Consider the following 24482-nt stretch of genomic DNA (forward strand, 5'->3'; position numbering starts at 1 on the left):
ATGTTCTCAATTGCTTCGTCAATATCCGATTTGCACTGATTGCGCTATTTTTAGCGTTTCGTTTCCATGTATCGAAAGAAGGGCTTAAAATGTGGTGACAGCGGTGGGACGGGTCTGTTCTTTGATGGCGAACACAAATCGTTTGAAAAAACACAGTAGTGCACTCTTTATAAATTATTCATCGCCTGTATCGTCTTTATGTGTATACATTAGGGTGGCGCAAAAAAACCGACTTTGTTTTTTTTTTTCGAGTCTCGTGTGACAAAATGTTAGTTTTTGATGTTTTAAGAGCCCACTCCAAAGGACAGCTCAAAAAAAAAAATTTTGAGAAGTCGCTCCAAATTTTCTAAAACGTAAAAAATCGTCAAAAAATTTAATTAAAAAAATTGTATTTTCAGTATTTTGTTTGATTTTTAATTCATGTCGTGGTGTATTGTTATCGATTCTTTCTTACTAAATTAAAGAAAAAAATGTATGAAATTTTAATATGAATATTAAAAGGTCGCTCGAAAAGATCTAAAGAAATGCACCAAAAAATTGAAAAAAAAATTATGAGCGACCTTTAAAAATTCAAATTTTGACCTGAAACTTTCGAAAACTTATTTTTTTTGTCTATAAAATTATACCGTAACGAGAAAAAAAATTTAAAAAAAAAAAAAAATCGATTTTTGTCGATTTCTGACGTTCTGAAAATGTGGAGTGACGTCTGAAATTTTTTTTTTGAACTGTCCTTTGGAGTGGGCTCTTAAAGCATCAAAAACTAACATTTTGTCACACGAGACTGAAAAACAAAAATAATCGGTTTTTTACGCCACTCTAGTATACATATATATCTTCGTAATTTACACGTTCATTTGCACCGTTAATTGTTATCTCCGACGGTGAGTTTGTCCCGCAAAAGTGGAAAAAGCGGTACCTGCACTGCTCCTGGTATTGCCGTAGTTATTCACTCCATTAACCACTGCTGCGTCTGCTTCAGCAGAAACTTTTCTTCGTTAACACTTCGACGGCTGTTCGATCGCTTGCATCCATCCAGGGTTTCTAATTGTCTTTAACACTGTTACATACCGAGTCATTCGCGAGGTACTTTATCGGCCCTCACCTCGAACCCACGTTCGTTCGATACTTGGAAAAGATAATTACTGATCAGTGAATTGCAAAAATTTGCGATAACTAGATGCAGAGAAAAAAAGGGCCCAATAAACGAACGAATAAGTAGATCAGATCTAGCTCTGATTCTCGCCGCTCCCTTAGATCCGCTTAGGATGATAATCGGATTACCGACGAAGAGAATTAAAGGACTGAAATTACTACGCAATTTTTATTTTACTACAAATATGTCACAAGTCGATCTTTTTTTTTTTCTTGTTAATTCGAATCAGCGCAACGACGTGTTTAGAATTAAACGAAGAGATCACCGGAAAGTTTTCACGATCTTTCGATCATTCAAGATCAAGCTTTGTATTATATTGTTAAATCTGACCGATTTGTCCTGTGAATATTAGGCTGATTGAGTCAAGGAAGGATCTATACATCGGTAAAATGCAAGCCGAGGAATTGAGGATTCAAAAAACTCGCTTCACTTGACTGACTTTTGAACGATTTTAAGCAGTCTTGAAAAAGAATGATCTCGCGTGGCTTGCTAATTGACTTTGTGAACCTTAGGTGACAACTTGACATTACTTCAAGTGATTCGAAATCGCTTGACTATGACTATAACAATGAAATTAAAACTCGTGATCAGAAATATTCGATAGAGTCACCTGCTGCACGAGTTTATTCTTCAGAGTGTGATCATGTCTACGCGATGAACCTGTAAGCGAGTTCGATTCTATCTCTTTTTCTCTTTTTCCTCCACCTCCTCCGCTTATTTCTCTCCGTTTAATTTCGGAAGGATAGAGAAGAAGGTGGAAGGTGGAAGGAAAGTGTGTGCGGTGGGCTCAAGGTGCTGCCGGCAAATGAGACTGTCCCGTTACTTGGCCCGATGTATTCAACTCGAATGCCCAGCCCAAGCGCATTTCGTGATGCTGGACAAGCGTAACTCCTAGCTGACACAGGGACAAGGTCCAAGATTCAATCTCGTTCCACTAATTTCCATTTCCTTCTCATTTTTGTGCAATTTACTTCCCGACCTTTTCCCTCTCGGTTATTTGCAGTATTGAAACACGTTCTCGTCTAATAATTCACGGGATATCTATCTGTACGAGTTTTAAACAAGACTCAAACCCGCTGTATTGAAATTGAAAAAAAAGGAAATGTAAATCAATTTACTAGACAGGTTTTTGAAACACACTGATTACGCTACTCTGTACCATCGACGAAATAAATTTTGTTACCATCTGTAGGTATCCAATACTCCGCCGATAAATAGCCGAGATTCGCGTCAGACGAACTTCTGCTCCGTATCAGTTTTGCATTATTTCATTATTATTATCGTTATTTTGTTTTAATGAAAATCTTGTATAAAATCGATCTCTACACGTCGCGCGAAGATATGCTACCCGTTGAGAAGATAAGAAGAGATACGTGGTCGAGCGTCGATAAAGCTGACAACCGACATACCGTCGCGCGATAATTTGGAAATTGCGACTTGCCGGTTGTGCGAAAGTATCGATCATATTTGTGACCAGCAGTCGATATCGTCAATTCCTGTATAACAAATTCTCGTTTGACCGAACGGCGATATTGCTCGATTAGAAAATTCGCACGTGGCAATCGTGTATCTGCAGACTGGCTCACGAGCAAAGTTTTTCCATATCAGTATTTAAATTTGAATAATCGTCACGCAGGCATAACAATAAATAAACTGAATTATTTTTTATCGCTTCCGATTGCGCGGGCAGGTGTTTTCTGAAGCTTTTAAATAGGTTGTGGATTTTTTTTTTTTTTTTTTTCTTATCGAACTCTGCGTCATGCGGTTAATCCTCGCTGATACGTAACGCAATCTTGCGGTGATCGATTATACAATCTCTGTGTTAAAAAATAAAAAAATAAAAAAAAAAAGAAGGACAACCTGTAAAACAGACCGATTCATTTACGGAAGAATCCTTATCGAAGTCTTATGTGATTTATTGACTTCTTTGCTCTACTTTCGACAGCTGTTTCGAAGTATCCAGACAATAAAAATTAAAAATCTGAGAAATAGATATCGAATCGAAATACAAGTTACAAAATCCGATGCAGAAATCGACCAATTTTACGTACTATTCTTGAAATTGTTGACTACTGATTACTATTTTCGTTCTAAATGGATTTCGAAGAATTTCGAATTAAACAAAGAAAAAAATAACGCGTATGCGGTTTCCCAAAAATTAACAAAATCGTGTATAAAAAAAAATAACGTCACGACAGCGATATTATTTTAGCTAGATCTTTACGCCTTCGTCGCGCAATATCTGCAGCGATTCAGTAATTCGCAATTGACTTTCTTTCACAATTACGTAAACGGTTATCACTCTTGATATACGATCGTTGATTTGTGTTCATTGAGCCGAGAAAATGAAATTACGAAACCGCAGCCGTCTACCTATAAAACGATTAATAAGAGGTCAACTGGACTCCGCTTTTTTCTTCTTCTATAGTTCTTTATACTTTTTTGCCACGGGAATAACACAAATTCACTCGAATTTCTCCAAAATAAAAAAAAAAAAAAAAAAAAAAAAAAAAGAATAAAAAAGTCAAATATCAACAGCTTCAGAGAAATTACAGATATTATTTCACAGTTTTAGTCAAAGACTTGATAACTCTTAAAAAACAAATACCTTCACTATTTTCATTTACTTCAATTGATAAAAAAAATAAACCTTGACATTATAGATTCGCGATTGACGATTATAAGAGAAATCTTGTTCCATAGAAGACTGTAGAAATTTCGCACACACATCTAGTATGATTGATCCGAGCTCTAACAATAAATGTTGCACTAAAAGTAGGCACCTATATAGTTGTGTCGAATCATAGACAAGCATATAATATCGGATCATGATAAGCAAACGTTAGCCCATCGCCTCTCGCTATTTCTACCCCCCCTTCTCGGTGCAGCCTTATTTTTTCTGTGTCAACGATGGCAATAGACGTATAAACGCGTAGAGAGTTGCACAGTTTGACATTTTCATGTCAAGCTCCTCCGCCGGGGGTTTAGCAATTTTATGGGACAGCTGATATTTACTTTAATACAAGCTATATACACGCGGCATTCACTGCCATTCTCCGCGTTATTTCCTACATCCGGCATTCTCCGTCAACCGTCAAACTAATTTTTCTGCACTCCCACTTGTACCAGACATTCTCACTTTGTGTTATTTTTCTCTTTATTTAATTTAATTATCGTTAAATACTTTGATAATAATTCTTGGACGTAATATTCAGGCATGATTTATAGAATCCTGAAAAAAATTATCAATGTGGTTAAATGAACGATTGAATATTATTATTATTTTTTTTTTTTTACTTTCTATTTGCAATACTGCAACTAAGCAGCGAGAGATCTTGTTGCTGCAGAGTCGGTTTTAAACCGCGTCTGAAATTCAACGTTTCACTATTCCTTCTGTACAACGTAATCCCGATTTCCATAACCTGTAACACAATAATCGGCCGGAATTTCAACTGATGCAATTTAGTTTCGTTATAATGATTATAGCACCTTATCGAAAGCTGATATTGAGTAAACGATGCAATTATAGCTTCTGCAGGGAAGTGTTATAATTGAAAATTAAACTAGCCTGACCTCGAGTTAAGTTACGAAATATCACAGACGTTATCCAATTTACGAAGATATATTAGATATTTTTTATTATACATAATAATAATCATAATAATAATAATAATATTAAGAATACGCGTCAAAGCAATTGAAAGAATTTTCAGATAAATCGAAAAATAATCGCCGACAAGATTTTCTGTCTATTTTAATTTGAAATTTGAAAACCTTTGGAATTAAAAATTCTGTTTATTACTCAGCGTTAAAAACGAAAAAAGAGACAAAAATCACGTCAGTGAATATCATTAGTTAGACTACTATTAAGTTTTTCAAAGTATAACGATGAAATTATCGAGAATGAAGACTTTCTGCAATTAGGTAGTCGTAAAATGAATCTCAATTGCAAAATGATGTTCATCGATGCTGATTGCACATGTGTATAATAAGGTATATAAATACCGTTGGTGGAACGTTAAACTCAATCCAATACACATCCCATCATCAGCTGGATGTACCGTAAAGATATAAATCTGAACTAATCGATCGACTCGAAGACAAAGCTGGACTCGTTCGATATCATATTTCACGCTCATAAATAATTGAATCAATAAATACGCGAATTCATCGATCAAAATCAATATAAGTGACCGAATTATCACAAGATATACAAAAAAAAAAAAAAAAAATTACGTTATAATCCGTTTTTCAACTGTCAGAAATAAAAATTTATAAATATTTTTCAATTCCAAAAATAACTCTTCGTTTAATTATTCATTTTTTTTTTTTTTTTTTTCATATTCTCTGCACTTTCACTCCCTTCATATCGTTCTTTATTCTAATCCTCAATCATCAACAGTTAAATAAATGATTTCATTTTCTTTTTAGTCCCGAGTATAATTTTAATTCTTTTTATAACACAACTTTCTACGTAATATTTCGATACCTCAATTCCTTGAATAAAATTTCGTACTTAATACCGTAACTTGGACCTGTAATTTTTAATTATCGACTATTTACCGTCCCGTTCACTCGTTCGACAAATTAGCCCCCCCCCCCCTACAGATGTGTACGTACGACGTTAAATCGTCCAAGTACTCCCAAGTTTCGTCGACAGCTGGTAGCCAGGCACAGAGAGAGGAGCAAAGTATCCGTTCACCGATCCGTTACTATGGGATACAAAATACAAAACATGAAACGCCAGCACCCTAGGACGACTCCCAGGAGACTCAGTGAGTCCAGCCGTCCTTATCGGAGAACGTATTGTGGCAAAGAACGAGTATTTTCAGTGTCCGCGTTTATTGTAGCAGTACTTGCAAGGTGGAGCAATAAATCGGCGAACAACTGCAACTCCGGTGCAGTAAAACGTTGCTCGTAGAATATTTGCAGCCATTTTTTCATTCGGATTCGAAGAATTTCTTTTATACCGGTGTATGAAGTGAGATTATAAAAAGTGAAAACGATCGAGGATCGAGAAAGTGACGAAAACTTTAATAGCGAATCAATTATTTAGGCTACATATAGATTGGAATTAATTTACTTTATTTTTCTCGATTGTGCACATTTTTAATCAATTAAATTTTTATTATTATTACACTTGACGAAATATCATGATTTTCTAATAAGTACTTATTAATTTTCATTCAATTTTTTTCCTCAATTCTAAATTTGTTCGAAAATAAAATTGTCGACTTAATTATGAAAAATAAGTATCGCATTTTTTTTTTTTTAAATTCATTTCATACTATTATACTCGGCGAATGTGATCTAATTATAATATTGCGAAAATCCACACGCTCTGATAATTTAACCTGAAACAACGACGATTTATCAAACTCCTTGATCGATCTAATCATATTTTCTTCTTTTTTTTTTTTCTTTCTACGATATTACATTTTCGCTATCACGGTGCAAAACTGCGCGTCAAATCTAATTACAACTTATCTTCATTCGGCCGAATTTTGCGCAAAAACGATGTAATTTCTTTGAACTGATAAAGTTTTTTTTTTCTTCTTCAAATCGGTAAAAAAAAAAAAAAAATAATTTAATACCTTTAATCTGTTTCGTTTCCGAAATTGTTTATCATTTTATTGAGAAAAAAGATTTTCTCACAGACTTATACCGCAACAGTTTCTTTCTCGGTAGTTGAAAGGCGATAGAAAAAAGAAACAATGTCGAAGTAAAATTGTAGAAAATAAACTTGTTAATAAAATGTTTTAAAACCGTTTCAAACCGAGAAATCAATGCATCTACAAAAACTTGTGCTTATAATCTCAAGTATTCTCTCTCTGTTTTTTTTTCTTTCTCTCTTTTTTTTTGTCTTCTTGCAAATTTTTAGCAAAATCAGCGTAAAACAAATTACGAATATATTCAACATCCGTCTGCCTCGAAATAAAATTCGCACAAAACGTTGACGAGTGATTCTGACTCACGAACCTGCTCGAAACACCAAAAAAAAAAAAAAAAATACAGTTTAAAATCTCGACGACAAGTATAAGGACATCTTGTTCCGTTGTATGCAGATTTTTTCACAGTCATGTGCATATTACACGACAGTTGAACAACAAACGGTACGGATGATAGATTTGACCCTATACGCCTCGTTTTTCATCCCCTCTTTCATCCGTCCAGCGATTCTCCCACAAAGTTACCTGAACGCCTCCAACAATCACCAAACAATCACCTGAAGGTTCTCCAGTCACGTTCGCGCCGTCGAATTTCAAACAACGCGGCAAAGACAAAATCACGCGCTCCGCGATATTAACAAGAATTCAAACTTAAAAAAAAAAAACTGTCCTTGTCAAATTATTCGATAGATTTCATAAAACAAGGAACCAAAAAAATTATTGAAAAACTGCGTACGGTTGCAGGTATAAGAAACAAAAAAAATAGGAACAAAATAAAAACGAATAATTAAAATAAATATTCAAAGTCGATTTATTTTTCAACCATAGTTATGAATTATAATTGCAAACTGTGTAGTTTAGTGTAACGATAAATTTATAACTATCAAGTGATGAAATTAGTAATAATTAGTGGTTTTTAGACTGAAAGAATTTTTTATTTGCTTCAGAGTATCGTGGTTTTATACTAACTCCTGACAGCTTATTCGTGATCCGACATTGCGTAAGAAAAAAAGAAAGGAAAAAAAAGATAATTATGTGCCACGAATGAGTGCATGAATTATTTCTAAATCAACAGTGTATAAAAAATATATGTATTTATATTACACTTATAGCGTTTGAAAAATTTATTATTTCCATAGAAATCTTACACCGGGAAATTAAATTTTTCGTATCTCATTTTTCATATTTTCATTTAATCTATAATTTAGAAAACTTTATTAGAAAATTCGATTCTCAATCTACTCTGTATTTTGATTAAGAAAAACAAAATCAAAAAATCTACACTTCGCTGTCTGAATTAGAAAACCTCGTATACTCTGAAACTTTTCGACTGAATTTGACGTTCATTTTTTCTTTATTTTTTTTTTTTAATTTTTTTTTTTATAATAATCCATTTCTGCACGTTGAGTGTGGCGAAAAAAAAAATTCCAAAAGCTTCGTGCCAATACCGTTATCCGATCTATTTATTTATCTGTATACACCACCCACCTTAACTCGTGGGTTGTTCGAATTTTGGGTCCACGCATCGAGCCGGCTAATTAATATAAAATAAAAAAATAAACAGGTTATACTGGCTGACTCAGTGATCTTCTCCAAATACAGGAAGGGAAGTTTAATTTCCCCTTGGTGACAAGTAGAGTGTGTCTGCATGCCTAACAAAAGTGACAGACGGCGCCTGGCGTCGCGTCGTTTCAACGCCGATATTTTTATTGAAATACTTCATTTCCTTGCTATTAGTCAGCAATATTTTTTCACCTTCATTTCTCTTTTCGCACTATAGATACCGATAGTTTTATTACCATTATTCCACGAAGGATATTTACATAATCTCAAAAACGTCGCGAGCATCTATTCGATTAATCGATGTCATATTCAATCATTTGCTGTGCGACGAGTGAGGGGGGGGGGGGGGGGGGGGGCGGGGTGGTCAAACGTTTGATGAAATTGCAAAAATTTCAACCCGAAAGACGGTATCGAGTAAAAAAATCGAACGATATTGTCATGTCTTTCGACGATATTAATCAATCAAATATAGTTCTACATTTAAGAATGTGAATTCGTCAATAATAGATACTTTTTATCAAGATCTGAATAAAAAACAAAAGACAAAACTCACCGTATAGTAAAATCGAAGATATATATATGCCTAGATTTTTTCACGATTTCGAAATGATTTAAAATCAAGCACGGACAATCTAATCTTTTATTTGTTAAAGTTCTAGTATTTCCTGTATTTTTTTTTTTTTTTTTTTTTTTTTTTTTAACATACAAAGAAATATCCGCAATTCACGAGTATAAATAATTGGATTATTTTCGTTGTTTTTAATATGAAAATTATTGAATTTTATTGGTTAATATCGAACCAATCAAAGCAATCAAAGTTGAGCTTTCACACCGATTGTGTTATATAATCGAAAATGAAAATTGTCGTGCTCGGAAATGGCCGTCAATTTATTGACCGGTCAATTCCCGTAACGGAAGTGAGCTGGAGTTGTGACAGAACCGGAAGGGCAAACATGCCCTCCGCTCCCTTCGATCCGACGTTGTTGTAATTACTCTAATGCACATAGTAACGCGGCGAATCGAATCCGTTCTCCGCAACTGCGTCCATCTGCAGCAATCGTACAATGAGAAAACTAAAAATCCCTTTAACAATTAATATCTCGTTACCGCGACGCAAGTAGAAAGTTGTCGAGGCGCGGAAAACTGCGCAGATTTGTTGAAAAACAAAAAAAAAAAAAAAAAAAAAAAAAAAAAAAATACTCATCGTCCGGATAAATTGATAAAAACGACTAAAATTTATTCAATTCTTTACGAAATTCAAAATCGAAAAAACCTGAAGTCAAGATTTAATCTCTTTCAACTCGTATTTCAGGATTTTATTACACTATTATGCAGTAAAGTTTCGTAATATATTTTTTATCGAGAGGCGGGGAGGGGGGGGGGGGGGCGTTGGCGTTGATTTTTTTATTCGACTTGCAACTTTTATATTTCCTCAAAAAAAAAAAGCAATAATAATTATAAGAATTCATCTCAATTCGCTTAAGAAATCCAATTATCGTTGATATTTTCGAATTCTTCTTTATTCCTCGTGAGTTGTAAAAAAAAAAAAATGCGTTAACAATTAACGTAGGAGCGAAAAAATCAGGCATATTCACCGATTGATAATTGAGATAAAAATATTGAATACATGGTATAGAAAAAAAAAGAAGGAAAACCAAAAAACAAATACAAAGAACGTATATATTCGTGGTTTTGAAACACTTGTATAAATATTGTAACAACATTATACGCGAAATAGAAAAAAATCAACTGACATTATAGTCAGGTTACTCGTATTTATAATATCTATGTAATAGAAATATTCTTACGGTTAAACGTGCAGATTCAGCTGCACATACTCGCATACGTGCAAAGTGGAACAAAATTGGCGTGAAAGAGTCTGTCGCGATTTAAATTACAAAGATCTTTTAGAAATTTTTTATTTTTTTTTCTTTATTTTAGCTGTACTGCACTTTACACCAAATAATTTCTGATCCATCTTTCGATAAAATAATCCGCGGATAATTAAAAATATTTGATCGAATGCAGCGTCGTTTTTTTTTTTTTTTTTCTTTTTGTATTTGTATCAAATCTGGAAAAGTGGGGAAAAAATCAGTGAATTTCTTATAGAGCAGGAAAAAGTCTAAGAATATTGAAGATAAGAGTAGAATTTTGAATCTCTCGAAAAAATAAACGAGGTCTTTATACACTAAGTGATATCGATCTTGAGGAGAGAAAAGATTGTACTTGAAAATTTTTTTTTCATCGCACAACTTTACACATTTTGTGTAGATTACTTAATACCAAACCTGACCTTTTTTGTAAATTGATAGTCAGATATTACTAGGTAATAAGACTGTGAAGGTAATGAGTGAAAAAAAAATTAGTTTCAAATTATTATTTTCAGGTTAGAATACCTGGGAAATTCAGGGGATTTCAAATTCGAAAAATTGTACAAACTCTGTATTAATATTCATATTGGATGAAAAACATATTATGATTCGTTTGATTTAAAGAATGAGTATAAAAATATTAAAAAAAAAAAAAAAAAAAAAACAAACCTAATTAAAATAAAGTAATTTTTAAACGAGAAACTTTGATATTACGATAGAATCGCTTTACACAGTCTTTCGATCCTCTCTGGTGATGAATAGACAAGCTAATCTAGACCCAGACACAGGTGTGCATATAACAGCGTTTTCAAACAATGCCAGGCTCTTAAGAGCGTCTGCGAATTTAGTACTACGCGAATAATGGAGGCTGGAGTTTCTTTTGTCACGATTTTTATTTTTATCACTTTGTTTTTTTTTTTCTTAGTTCTCATTTTTCTTCAACAAGGTGCGTCAACGATATCGAACAGACGTTTCTCGTGCCTCGTCAGTCTTGCTTTCTATCGATTATACTTAAAATCTTCTCATTCTCAAAGAATTTTCTAAAATAGATATTAAATATAAGAAATAAAAACGCGAAAAACTGTTTTAAAAAATTCTACAATTTATAAATTTGAGATATGAAATTGTAGAATATATCTTTCTTGTATATTTTTATTCATTTTGATGATTCTATATATTATACTCTGGCTTCCTGTATATATAATAATTTGACCATTTTTTTCACTCGTCAGCTTTGGAATTCTAAAAAACATATTTATCCGCGCGTCGATAAAACTTCAATATATATACTGTAACTTTCGAATCCTACTTTATAATTTTTCACCACTTTCACCCTTTACCCTTAACTCGATTTCCACCATGTACGCCTCTGGGTTAAACCTACCAAAAATAATTCTCGTGACCCCCAAGCGTTGAGTAAAGTAGGTAAGACACGCGATCTGATTGCGGAGTCGAATTAAGCCGGTTCAAAGCACTACCAACGCGCAACTCTTATTACATTTATATTTAATTAGCTCTTTTACAGACAATGTATTCGATCTGCATATACCGGGTGTCCCAGACAACCCGTCCACCCCTTCTACAACATTGAAAACTGATTTTTTCGTAAAAAAAATATGCACCTTTTGTTTGAAATATTTCTTCCCAAAACGTCATTCTTGATCTCTAAACGATGTTTATAATTTATAATTTAACTTGTGATCGATCCGCACGAAAGTTCTTGATCTTAAAAAATCGGATTGAAAAAGAAACGTCAGTGTTGTCTGTTCATTATCAGTCACTTCGTGACTTTTCAAATTTTCGAAAAACTCAGTTCTCCAGATTTTATAAAGGCTGTACTTGTCGTCCGGGACACCCGTTATATACTCTATTGTAGTACATACGTGTATGATTCCACGGTTTGTTTAATTCACTCGCGGTTACCTGGCCGTGGAATTAGCCAAGCCGAATACGATTCGTTTCGCGTGTAAAATTTGAAATTCGAACCGAAATGTTAGTTATTATTTCTGTCCATCATCCAGGCTGCGGATCTAAAACGTTTCAACGTATCGCGTAAAGAGACGGATCATCGGTACGACGTGATATATTAGAGAGAGCCGAATACACGGCCAAATTATGAATTCAAGGCGCTAATGGCCCGCCGTGAATAAGGTTGCACGAGGAACCAGTGTAATCAACATTATTAAGTCGGAATATATGCGAGCATCTGGAATACTTTTATTAGTCACGTGTGTAATCCAAGACGCGAGCCTTTCTTCCGCGATAAAGAAACGATCTATCATTGAGTTTATTGATGAATTTGTTATATCCGCGATGATCTTTTTCTTCTCTTTTTTGTTTCTATTATTTATAAATTATAAGAATAAAAAGCATTCCGGAGAAAACGGTATTCGGTGATAATCGAAGGGGAAAATTAAAAAATGCTGAAAATGCCTGAAATCAAATATTCAAAAAATGGAGAATAGCTGGTTTCTCTTCTTTTATCACTTTAATTCGTCTGTAGAATTTTTTTATTCAAAATATTGAACTTACAGCATTTTTTAATTCTCATATTCGATCTGGAAAGTCTATAATAAATTAGAACAACGGAAAACCTACAAGTTCGAGATAAGAAAATCATAATAATAATAACAATAATAATAGTAATAATAACAATAAAACGCGAAGTTTATCATATAATTCGAATTTTACGAAACCTCCAGGAATCGAAACTTTTTTTTTTTTTTTTTCGTTATAATCATCTCACGATGAAGACGAGAAATTTTAGAATAATTGAAAAGTGATTAAAGTATTGAACAAAAAAATGTCACGGAAATTACTCACGCAATTTTCTGAACTTTATCAAATACAAAATGTCATTTGAATCAATAAAAAAAAATTTATTCAATACAACAATTTGACTTATCGAATGAAACCACATGTATTTGGCGTGGGAAAAAAAATTCTTTCGTCTTATTTAATAAATACAAGATTTTTCAGTACATATTTACAATTCGATGAAGAATCGATAAAAATCCAAGCTAATTATCATAAAAATATATCAACTGCGTTTGATTCTGATTTCCCTCTCTCGCAAAAAGAGATATATTTGGTATAAATGGTCAATATATGGACTCACGTGCACGTGGTGGACTCGCATGGCGACATAAATATCTATTGAGTTAAAAAGAAATAAATAAATAAAAAATATATATATATATATATATATATATATATTAGAATACACAGTCATATGGGTGTAAATCATTCGCACACTCGTCTCTATGAAACGGATTGTATTTAACCTGAAATCCTAGTTGCGTTGTCTAGCTGTACTCACTACTATACGAGCATAACTGATCTATGTATCATACATAAAGAAAAATCACGAAAATTACACGCAATGAAGAAGAAAAATACGGCGAAAGACACTTTTTTTTATTTTTCATTCGAGAAAATTATATATATATATATATATATATATATATATGTGTACACACATATTTCGCGAATTCACGTTCACGTTTGCGTTCGAAGCTGCTTTCGCTGTAACAGGACGAAATCGAGTTCAAGGAGATAGAAATGGCACATTTAACGTGCTGAAAGGTATATGGATATACGCTAATATTTCGCGAAAGGAACGACTAATTCGCGTGGAGACGTTTTTTTTTTTTTTTTGTTGTTGTTGTTGAGAATAACCGGTATATGAGATCGAAATTATCGGCAAACTGTAATTATTATAACGTTAAAGATTCAGAGTTTTAGAATTTTTACAAATCGTTGCCGTATACAATAGGCAAGAGAATGCAGAGAAACAAATGATTTTACTTTTTTTATTCTCACCGATTAATTCAACGCGGTTTTATTCGATTGAAGGATTTTCATCGTAAAACTAAATGCAAATAAGTTGAATTCATTTATTCCAGTCGACTCGAGATTTAATAAAATTAACCGATTATATTTATTATCAAAGTATAGAAAATATTTAAGCTGATCGATACAAAAGTCATTGTAAATTGTTATTCAAACAGTCTCTTACAATTTTTTACTATATTCATTTAACCATAGACGACGATAATATTTTATCAATTTTTGTCAAATATATTTCCTAGTTAGATTCGAGTTCTGAGCTTCGAAATAAAAAAAACGATTATCTTGTTATTGCAAATCATAAGGTTTTCAGTCTACATTCCGATCGATCGGACTTTATCGTTGCTAAAAAATTCTCACTAATTTTTTCGTTCTCATGCAAATTACGTGCACGCAGGTGGGAGTAAAATTGTTTATTAAAGACACATGCGATCCATATATGATTCTCCACAAAACCGGCCACTTTTTTTTCGACCATCTCAGATCTTTTCCATAATTGGGTATATGAAAGTACTACTGAAAGGCACTCTGCGTGATTTTTTCAGATTTTTAAATTCATTATTTTGGAAAATGCCGTTTTTTTTTCAAATTAATATATCTCGGAAACTTGAAGTAACTGAAAAAAAATGTCTCAACATAAAAGTTGTATTTTTGTGTAAGCTTTCGAGCAGACGACTTGAAATAATTTTCACGTTCTGGTAATGCTGATTGTTTACGAAAAAAATTGGAAATTATTTTTTTATTCAAAAAAGGCCACTTTTTTTTTGCTGAAAAAATTACAGGGTCTTTCAGTATGTCTGAAGATATCAGGAAAAAATCGCCAGAGTGGCACCGCCAGAGGTTCCGGTATAAAAAAATTAAGTTGTGTGGTTTTCGGATCGAGGTTCTAGGGTAAAAAAATGAAACCACACAAATTAATTTTTTTATACCGGAACCTCTGGCGGTGCCACTCTGGCGATTTTTTCGTGATATCGTCAGACATACTGAAAGACCCTGTAATTTTTTTAGCAAAAAAAAAGTGGCCTTTTTTGAATAAAAAAATAATTTCCACTTTTTGTGGTAAAAAATCAGCGTTACCGGAACGTGAAAATTATTTCAAGCCGTCTGCTCGAAAGCTTACACAAAAATACAACTTTTATGCGAAGACATTTTTTTTCAGTTACTTCAAGTTTCCGAGATATATTAATTTGAAAAAAAAAATGGCATTTTCCAAAATAATGAATTTAAAAATCTGAAAAAAATCACGCAGAGTGCCTTTCAGTAGTACTTTCATATACCCAATTATGGGGAAGATCTGAGATGGTCGAAAAAAAAGTGGCCGGTTTCGTGGAGAATCCCTCATATATACGTTAGGGTGGCGCCAAAAAAATGACTATTTTTTTTTATTCGAGTCTCGTGTGACAAAATGTTAGTTTTTGATGTTGTAAGAGCCCACTCCAAAGGACAGCTCAAAAAAAAAATTTTAAGAGGACGCTCCAAATTTTCTAAAACGTAAAAAATCGTCAAAAAATTAAATTAAAAAAATTATATTTTCAGTATTTTCATTGATTTTTAATTCATCTCGTGGTATATTGTTATCGATTCTTTCTTACTAAATTAAAGAAAAACAATTTATGAAATTTTAATATGAATATTAAAAGGTCGCTCGAAAAGATCTAAAGAAATGCACCAAAAAATTGAAAAAAATTATCAGCGACCTTTCAAAATTCAAATTTTGAACTGAAGCTTCCGGAAACTTATTCTTTTTCTGTCTATAAAATTATACCGTAACGAGAAAAAGAATTAAAAAAAAAAAAATTCGATATTTGACGATTTCTGACGTTTGAAAAAATGTGGAGCGACTTCTTAAATTTTTTTTTCTGAACTGTCCTTTGGAGTGGGCTCTTAAAACATCAAAAACTAACATTTTGTCACACGAGACTCAAAAAAGAAAAAAAAAAATAGTCGGTTTTTTTGCGCCACACTAATATACGTATTCAATCAATACGATAAAAAGTTGTTATTTTTCTCATCTCGATTTCCAACCGCCATTTATCACTCCTATCGTTATTATCCGTAACCAGAGTATCGAGTATTCAAAGAAATTACAGGATCAGAAAATTCTCAGGGAATTTGTAAGAAGCCCAAAAATCTCAGGGAATTTCCTGGACCAACGCAAACTTCCAATTATTCGCAAAACGGAAAAGAAATTACATCGACGACAGAAATGAGCAAAAGAAGAGAATTACGAGACGGATAAGGAACGGCTGCGTGCGAATACACGTCAGGCATTCAACGCGGAATTATCACTCACATTGCGAATCGATCATTTAGGAAGAGTCTGCCTACGGTTTCGCCCACGTTGGACTCAATCCCTACATTATACTTGTTACTCAAAATGCGCAGAACACACATCGGCATGTAGGCTCGCCGTTCACCGCCAGCTGCGATCTGTTGCCTTAATATAGCGCCTTAAATGCCTCTTCCGAACCGGGACTTGACGGAAATTGCGAAATAACGATCCTCTATGTCCCGCGTGTACTATAATAAGTGCGGAATAATTATTGTCCATAAAATATTCTCGGATTGATTTCATCGCCCTCATTTCTATAATTATTTCATTAATTCTTTTTTACTTTTTGTTTTCTCCTTTCATTATCAAGAACGATTAGAAACTACGATTCGCAATATTTCAGCAATTAATCAGCGTGGACCCTGGACTCGAAGAACTTGCAACGCACGTATATCTTGATTAATTTCTTTTTTTCTTTCCATCAGTTTGATCGAATCGGTGTTTTGATTAGACGGTTAAAAGATCGTAGACGAGAGTTTATCAGCTGATATTCTAAGTCAAGGACTGATTGATATTTTATAATATAACTTCAGCGATTATTATTATTCGCCAATAGCGCAGCGAAGTTGGACGATCGGAGTGCAAAATATCTGTTGCAAAAGTTCATTTAATATACAACACGTGCAATAAAAAAAAAAAAAAAAAAAAAACAACAACAGCGAGAAAAACAAGTGAATAATCCGTACGCACGCGATGCGGAAAGTGAAAAGTTTCGTAATTTATCATCGTTAGTGGAGTTTCCGAAGAGAAGGAAAAATTTGTAATTAACGATTGCAAAGACAAGAAGAAAAAAAAAAATTTTTTTAAAATTTAAAAAAACATCAAGAAACCAAAAACAAAAACAAAAACGACATGATGGTCATCTCGCAAAGGGATGCTAATATTTCGTCGAACATTCGGGCGATCATAAAACAGTTAAATCTAAATCCAGTCGAGCGGAGAAATTACTTGAACAGAGAACGAGATAATAAATCTAACAATAAGAAAAATGTTAAAATCAATGGCAATCATGTGACGAAAATTAATATCGGAGTTTACGGATACAACGGTGATTACGAACAAAGCCATAACCATCCGAAGCCGAGATCGAACGCGAGGCAGAGAATCGTTGCAACAAAGGTAAAAAGACACTAAAAATTCGAAGTTAATTCCGCCTTGCGGCGCATCGAAAGTTATTAATTAATTATCGTCGAAAAATAATCGGATAAAATTAGTTGTTGCAGAGTATCGTCAAGACAAAGAGCTTTGTAAAGTCTTTTATTTCGTCAAATGGAAAAATTTTCTCGTCGAAAGGTTGAAAATGTTTTTGAACGCTTTTAGTTTTCAATCGTCGATTCAATTTTAGAGTATCAATTTCTAAAATCTATTACGAAGAGATATATTTTACATATAACTTGTACCCAATTAAACGTGCACAACAAAAAAAAAAAACTTCGGTACGTTCGTATTACCTTTACAATTTCATTCAATTTTTAAATGTAAAAAATTTATCACTTTTCGCGGTGTCCCAAAATACTTTAGAAAATGGAGCGCAATACGTAATGAAAAAACAACAAAAACAAAAACAAAAACAAAAACCAAATGCAGAACCTAAAGAAATCAACGGAAGTTGTTTCTGCCGCGACCCAAAGAACGTTTATGAGGTCGACGAAAAAAATGACCCGCTTGGCAAAGAAAAGACCTAAATACGGTTCGAGCCTTCAACGCAGCGCATTTTAACGCCCATTTATTATACAAACCGACGGTGAGCTGTCGTAATATATTAATAAAAGGTTCGTGGATTGTAAATTAACGAGTGTATATCAGTTTAAATTCTACAACATTTAGCTTAATGCTGTGCGTTCAAGATGACGCCGTTTTGAAATATAAGTTAGAAAGTACAAATTACTGCGCTACAATATATATATATATATGTATGAAAGTATTACGGACTTGACGAAACGTGAAAAGACCTCATAAAACTGAAAAGAAAATAAATGTACACAGATATATATATATATATATATATATATATATATATATATATATATATATATATATATATATATATATATATATGTATATAATAATAATTTTTTATATTTTATAAAACCGCATCAAATCTCCACAGCAGTTTACTATGTACATATAAAATAAGGCAAAGATTTTTAAGTCTCATAATCGCTGATCCACACCGGAGTATAATATTAAAATGCATAATTAAAAGATACAAATGCCTGGAGAAGCCTTGTATTTGAAATTAGCATTTTTAAAACCCGGAAGAACGTCACGTCACATGTTTATCCGTGATTATATGATAATATATATAAAAAAAAAAAAAGGTGACGACTACTTTTACTATCGTTGTATATGAAATTTAGATTTTAGAAAACCTTGCTGTATAATTGTTGAAATCTGTGACTATAGAGTGATTCTATGTATGTAGTAGAAATTTCTGTATTCATAGAACAGGTTTCTATATATTATATATGTATATTAGAGCGGCGCAAAAAAAAAACGGACTATTTTTTTTTTTTAGTCTCGTGTGATAAAATGTTAGTTTTTGATGTTTTAAGAGGCCACTCCAAACGACAGCTCAAAAAAAAAAATTTTAAGAGGTCGTTCCAAATTTTTAAAAATGTCAAAAATCGTCAAAACATTAAATTAAAAAAATTATGTTTACAGTATTTTGTTTGATTTTTAATTCATGTCGTGGTGTATTGTTATCGATTCTTTCTTACTAAATTGAAGAAAAAATATTTATGAAATTTTAATATGAATATTAAAAGGTCGCTCGAAAAGATCTAAAGAAATGCACCAAAAAATTGAAAAAAAATTATGAGCGACCTTTCAAAATTCAAATTTTGAACTGAAACTTTTGGAAACTTATTTTTTCTTTTGTCTATAAAATTATACCGTAACGAGAAAAAAAAAAATCTATACAACATATATATATATATATGTATTTCATTTATGATTCTTACAATTATAAACAATTTATATGTATGCAACAGTCAGATTTCGATGTAATCTTATCACCGATAATCTAATAATCTCAAAAAGAAATATAACGATCGTTTTATACTTAATTTGATAAAATTGAAAGAGGTGAGAATACAGCAGATGAAAATATACTTTTCTAGACGATTATATAATCTATATACCTATTTCCAGAACAAAATTTTCCAAATTTCTTTTCAACGGAGGTTTTAATCTATTATTTATCAGATGATAATATTTTTATACATTCGTCACGCGTTTACTTTGCATTTCTCTATAGATATCAACGTTTCACCATTTTACCCTGGAGATGAAGATCGAAACCGTTTATTATTAATAATGCCTACCTGTAGTGTAACTTACAACCGGCAACCATTAATTTCGGAGAAAATTACCGCATTATGACGGTGATAATTGCTTAGGAAATTTTATTTGTCGAGAAGCTGCTTCTTCCTACTGCAGGCGAGTCGACGCCGATTTTTGATTAAATTAATCTGACCCACGGATAATAAAAAAAATAAAAAAACGGTATTACATGAATTCACCTCGCGTACCTAACAGCTGCTCACGAAGCAATATCTGTACATATATTTCCATTTTTTTTTTTAACACTGAATTTAATCTATTCATTGCACAATTCTACGTCTGGAAATGAAGCAGAAAAAATGCCCATCGAGTAACTCGAAGTGTTTAGTTTCTACGAATCCTGAGGAAATCGATGAAAAACGGAGCGAAAAATTACGAATTTCGTTTAAAAAATTTTACGTAATTAATTCTTTGTTAAAAAATGAAGATTTTCGGACCAAAATAGTTTAGAAGCTACAGCCGAGAAGAGTAATTGAAACGTGTAAGAGAAAAATCGAATTAAATATAAGTTTCAAAAATACAAATTTGTATTTTGTAAGCTTTTTAAACATAAAATAAAAATGATTCTTCGATGTCAGTCCAGACACTTTGCAAGAGATATCAGCTGTGCAATTCTAACCAAAAAACGGCTGATTGGTTAGTCTTTGATCCTAGTTTCGTCCGAAGAGATAAGTTACGTATCTATTCAACTCGCGCTTTCTAACGAACGATAAAAAAAACTGCAACTGGATTAGGTACGTCCACCAAACACTATCAAACCTCCATTTTGTAATCCAGTTGAATTATATATATACAGTGAGATGAAGAAAAGGCGGCAAAACAATGAACTGCTGGAACATTTTGTTAATCTTTATAAAACTATGTTCCAAATTTGTTTGTTTTTTTTCGTTATCTTTCATCTGCAATCTGCGGAATCGTTCTACGGATTTTTTTTTTTTTTCTTTTTTTTGCGATCAATTATTGATCAAAGTTTTCACAACTTTAATTCTTTTATTTATTTCCTTTTATTTACTTTATATACCTGATATATAATACATCGATATCCCATAGATTATCTTCGGTAAAGAAGTAACCTGCAAAATACTCTTGATTACAGATCTTCTTTTGAATATTTTCTTTAATTTAGCGTAGACTTGAATTGTAAAAAAAAAAAGAAAATTGGATTTTTGTTCGAAGTATTATTATAAGCACGTGAATTTTTCTTTCTCGAATCTAAGCTTCGGCTTATTTCAAATAAATCTGTATAAAATTCACTGATAAATTAACTGGAAAATTCCCGATTTGAGTAAAAAAAAAAAAAAAAGAAGAAAAAAAAAATAAAAACTCCACGTCGAAACCGACGTAATAATTCGTTGAAAAACAGCATCAATTCTTTTTCAAAATACACCGTCTTGGCTCGACGTAGTATTTTACCGCATAACTTTTCCAATCGTCATTTTAACTACTTTGGAAAGTCGTCATAAATTATATAATCATGCAATAATCAATAGTTACCAACACGAATGCAGTCTTTGGTAAATTATTTTTCAATCAATTCGGGAGAAAGTTGTACCAGATTTGTCGTCGTATTTTTCCGTCAGACTTTTCACGTAATCAAAGAAGATGATGAAAACCTTTAAAAAAAAAAACCTTTAAAAAAATAAAACGGACAAATCACTGATGGAAATTGAACTATTTCACGAGCACTAGCTGCGAATTTCAATTTTTTTCTCTCCATCTTCTATTTCGTTATTTATTTATTTATTTATTTATTTTTATTCTCTCCCAACTATTCAGGATTATTATTGCCTTTGCAATTCATTACATAGCGATGTTTGAACACACACGTTTCGGCGTTGAAAAATTATCAAGTGCCTATATACTCATACCTACAGTTATATATCAGGTGTACTCATATCCTACATTTAAAATCTATCAGGCCCTGATGCTGCAAACTTTTGACCGATTTATTTCGATTTACTACGTACAGATTAGATCATCGCGTCCGCTGGTAAAAATAAAAATCAGGCAAATATCCTGTGACTTTTTTTTCAATTTATTTACTTTTTTTCTTGTGCGCGTTGTTTATCCTCTGTATTTGTATAGTGAAAGATGCTTCTCACAATACTTCTCGCGGATTACTGTACATGCCGTAACGGCATACAGAAAAGACATCCGGTATTATAGTCGATGTATTATAACACCGCAAGGATAAAAATAATTATGCCTGCGTAATTTTTTTTTTTTTTTTTTTGTGACATTTTACCGACGCTTGTATTAAAATATCGATAAAACTATATCTAATTCTGCAGCAGATGAACAAGAAACAATTCGTGTTTGATATTGTGATAAAGAAAAAAAAAAAAAAAAAAACGTCATCCGTATGTAACCAATATTTGGAAAAAAAATTCTAAATCGAATTTCGTGTCATTTAAAAAAGTCAATCTTGTGCGAATAATATGTTAGATATGTAATTTTTAAGTCGAATTCATGATCCGGATAATATCTATAGGTACTCAAATTCTTCACTGAAACGAAATATTAAAGATTTTTTTTTTCCTTGTCTGTTTCTTACAGGCGACGACGACGAAATCATCAACCGAATATGTAACCCAAACTATAAGGTCACAGACGAAAGAAGATTTACGTAAGTATATAATTATAAATGTAACGCTTTTAAATTTGTAATTCAAAATTATTGTGAGCAATAAATTTTCCAAATTTTAATTATACCATATAAAAAAATAAATAAGTTTACTGCGTCAAGCAAAATTATTGAAAAACCTTTCTTTTAGCTTTATTTTACCGTACGTTTTCAGTCCGTTCTTTATCGTTAACAATTTCGCATTTTATTAACGTAACTTGTTAAAAAATTAAAATAAAAAAAAAGTGAAATTTTCTTTTTGAAAACTACAGCGGAGCTGGAAAGCGTGCCTTTGAATCACACGGCGGCGATGCACCGGATAAACGTGAGGCCAAAGAACCGAAGATTGCCTCGACGAGTATCCTCACAGAAAATTGGACCCTCTTTGAACATCACGACGATATCCGAAGGCTCGGACACGTTGGACAGCCTGGAGACCCTGGGAAGCGTTGCGGATTCACCGATAGAATCACGGAACGTGACGGTGATCAGAAAGTCGTCAAGCCGCCTTAGCAAAACGACAGATATATTCGGTGAGCTCGAGACGAAATTAAGCTCGCCTGGAAGCGCGCTCTCAAAATCGCCGGACAGCCTGGAGAACAACGGAATAATTCTGTCCCTTCCTGTCGAGGAAGGAGGCGGGCAGATCGTGGAGATGATAAAGCCGGTTACGAGGAAGTTGTCCAACCGGATATCGAAGGGCTCGGATATATTCGCCGAACTCTCGTCGAAACTGCCGCGAAGAAGGTCTTCGGCAAACCGTCAGTCGAAGTCGCCGGACAGCCTGGACAACACGTGGTCAAAATCAACCGACAGTTTCGATCGACTCGACGAGTCCGAGGAGCCGTGCAAGCCGATTCCGATGAGGAGGACGCTCAACCAGCAGATGTCGAAGTCGTCGGACCGGGTCTCGAAGTCCTCGGACAGCCTGGAGAACCTGGAGAACCTGAACACGGTTAACAGCGACGATTCGATCGATAGACGACGAAGCAGCTACGAGCTCAGGAACGTCCAGAGATCGATCAGAGCGATGTCTAAGTCCTCGGAGAGCTTCGAGGTCCTTGAGGAAGGCGAGAGGCGGTCGGAAAACGCGGAGGAAACGCAGCGGAGTCTGGCCAGGTCGGCGGAAAGCCTCGACAAGACGGAGGACGTCGCGCAGGAAAAAATCGAGGCGAAATTGTCGAGTTCAGACCTGAGCAAACGGTGCTGGAGGGCTAATAAACGGAGTACCGTTTCGTCAGAGAGTTCGGACAACCTTGAGCTCGATGATGAGCTGGAGAACCGACGAGCACGGAGACCCTCGAAGAGGATCGCGAGCACGAGTCTTGTCGACGCTGTTCTACCGGCGAACGAAGAGACGGAAAGAAAATCAGCGCCGATTCAAACGAGGAAGAATTCCAGGTTTCAAAAGTCATCGGAGAGCTCGGAACTTGGCAGCACCGACACCCTCGACTCTGATAAGAAGAATAAATCCTCGACGAGCACAGAGACCCTCGATAGTCTCGAGAAGGACATCGAACAGGACTCGAGGGAGGAGGAGGAGATCACCGACACCGTTGTCGAGAAAAGGAAGAAACACGTAAGAGAAACAGTTTTTCTTTTTCTTTTTTAGTTTTTCTTAATCGTCAATTTTTTTGCTATTTTTTCTGCTTCTTTTGTCAAAAAATTATTTTTTATCTCGCTTGTCATTCTAGTTTGCGCTTTCGTACCGCATCACTTTTTGCAAAACTCAGAAAATGTATGGAGATTTTTTTTATTTTTTGCCTCTTTCAAGTAGTTTGTGTTTTTTTTTCTTTTTTTGGGGGGGGGGGGGGGGTGGGGGGGATTTGATTCCTTACTCGCGAGAGTCTGTGCAGATTAAAATCTTAATTACTTCGTATAATAGTTGTTAAAACTATTCGTGATAAGAAATCGCGAATAACAGTTGACATTTTTTGCAAAAGTTTTCTTCGCTGTAAAATTCTAAAAAGCTTTGCAAATAGTATTGAATACAAGAAAACCGAGACGCCAATTTTTCGATAATGCATTTTTCAGAAGCAACAATTTCATCGTTTGAAATACTTTTCACTGAACGGAC

The 24482-nt window shown here is 33.6% G+C and overlaps 1 protein-coding gene across 4 annotated transcripts in view; it reads left to right on the forward strand.

Annotated features, from left to right (window-relative positions):
- LOC124412235 (E3 ubiquitin-protein ligase BRE1-like) overlaps nucleotides 1–24482 on the forward strand; it is a 122258-nt gene that overhangs the window by 96523 nt on the left and 1253 nt on the right. For all 4 annotated transcript variants that reach the window (XM_046891951.1, XM_046891952.1, XM_046891954.1 and 1 more), the window contains 2 exons: nucleotides 22339–22408; nucleotides 22678–23984. In XM_046891951.1, the coding sequence (XP_046747907.1) occupies nucleotides 22339–22408; nucleotides 22678–23984 (1377 nt within the window). The remainder of the gene's footprint in view (nucleotides 1–22338; nucleotides 22409–22677; nucleotides 23985–24482) is intronic.

Source organism: Diprion similis, chromosome 11 (genome assembly GCF_021155765.1).
Source record: "Diprion similis isolate iyDipSimi1 chromosome 11, iyDipSimi1.1, whole genome shotgun sequence".
Lineage (NCBI taxonomy): Eukaryota > Metazoa > Arthropoda > Insecta > Hymenoptera > Diprionidae > Diprion > Diprion similis.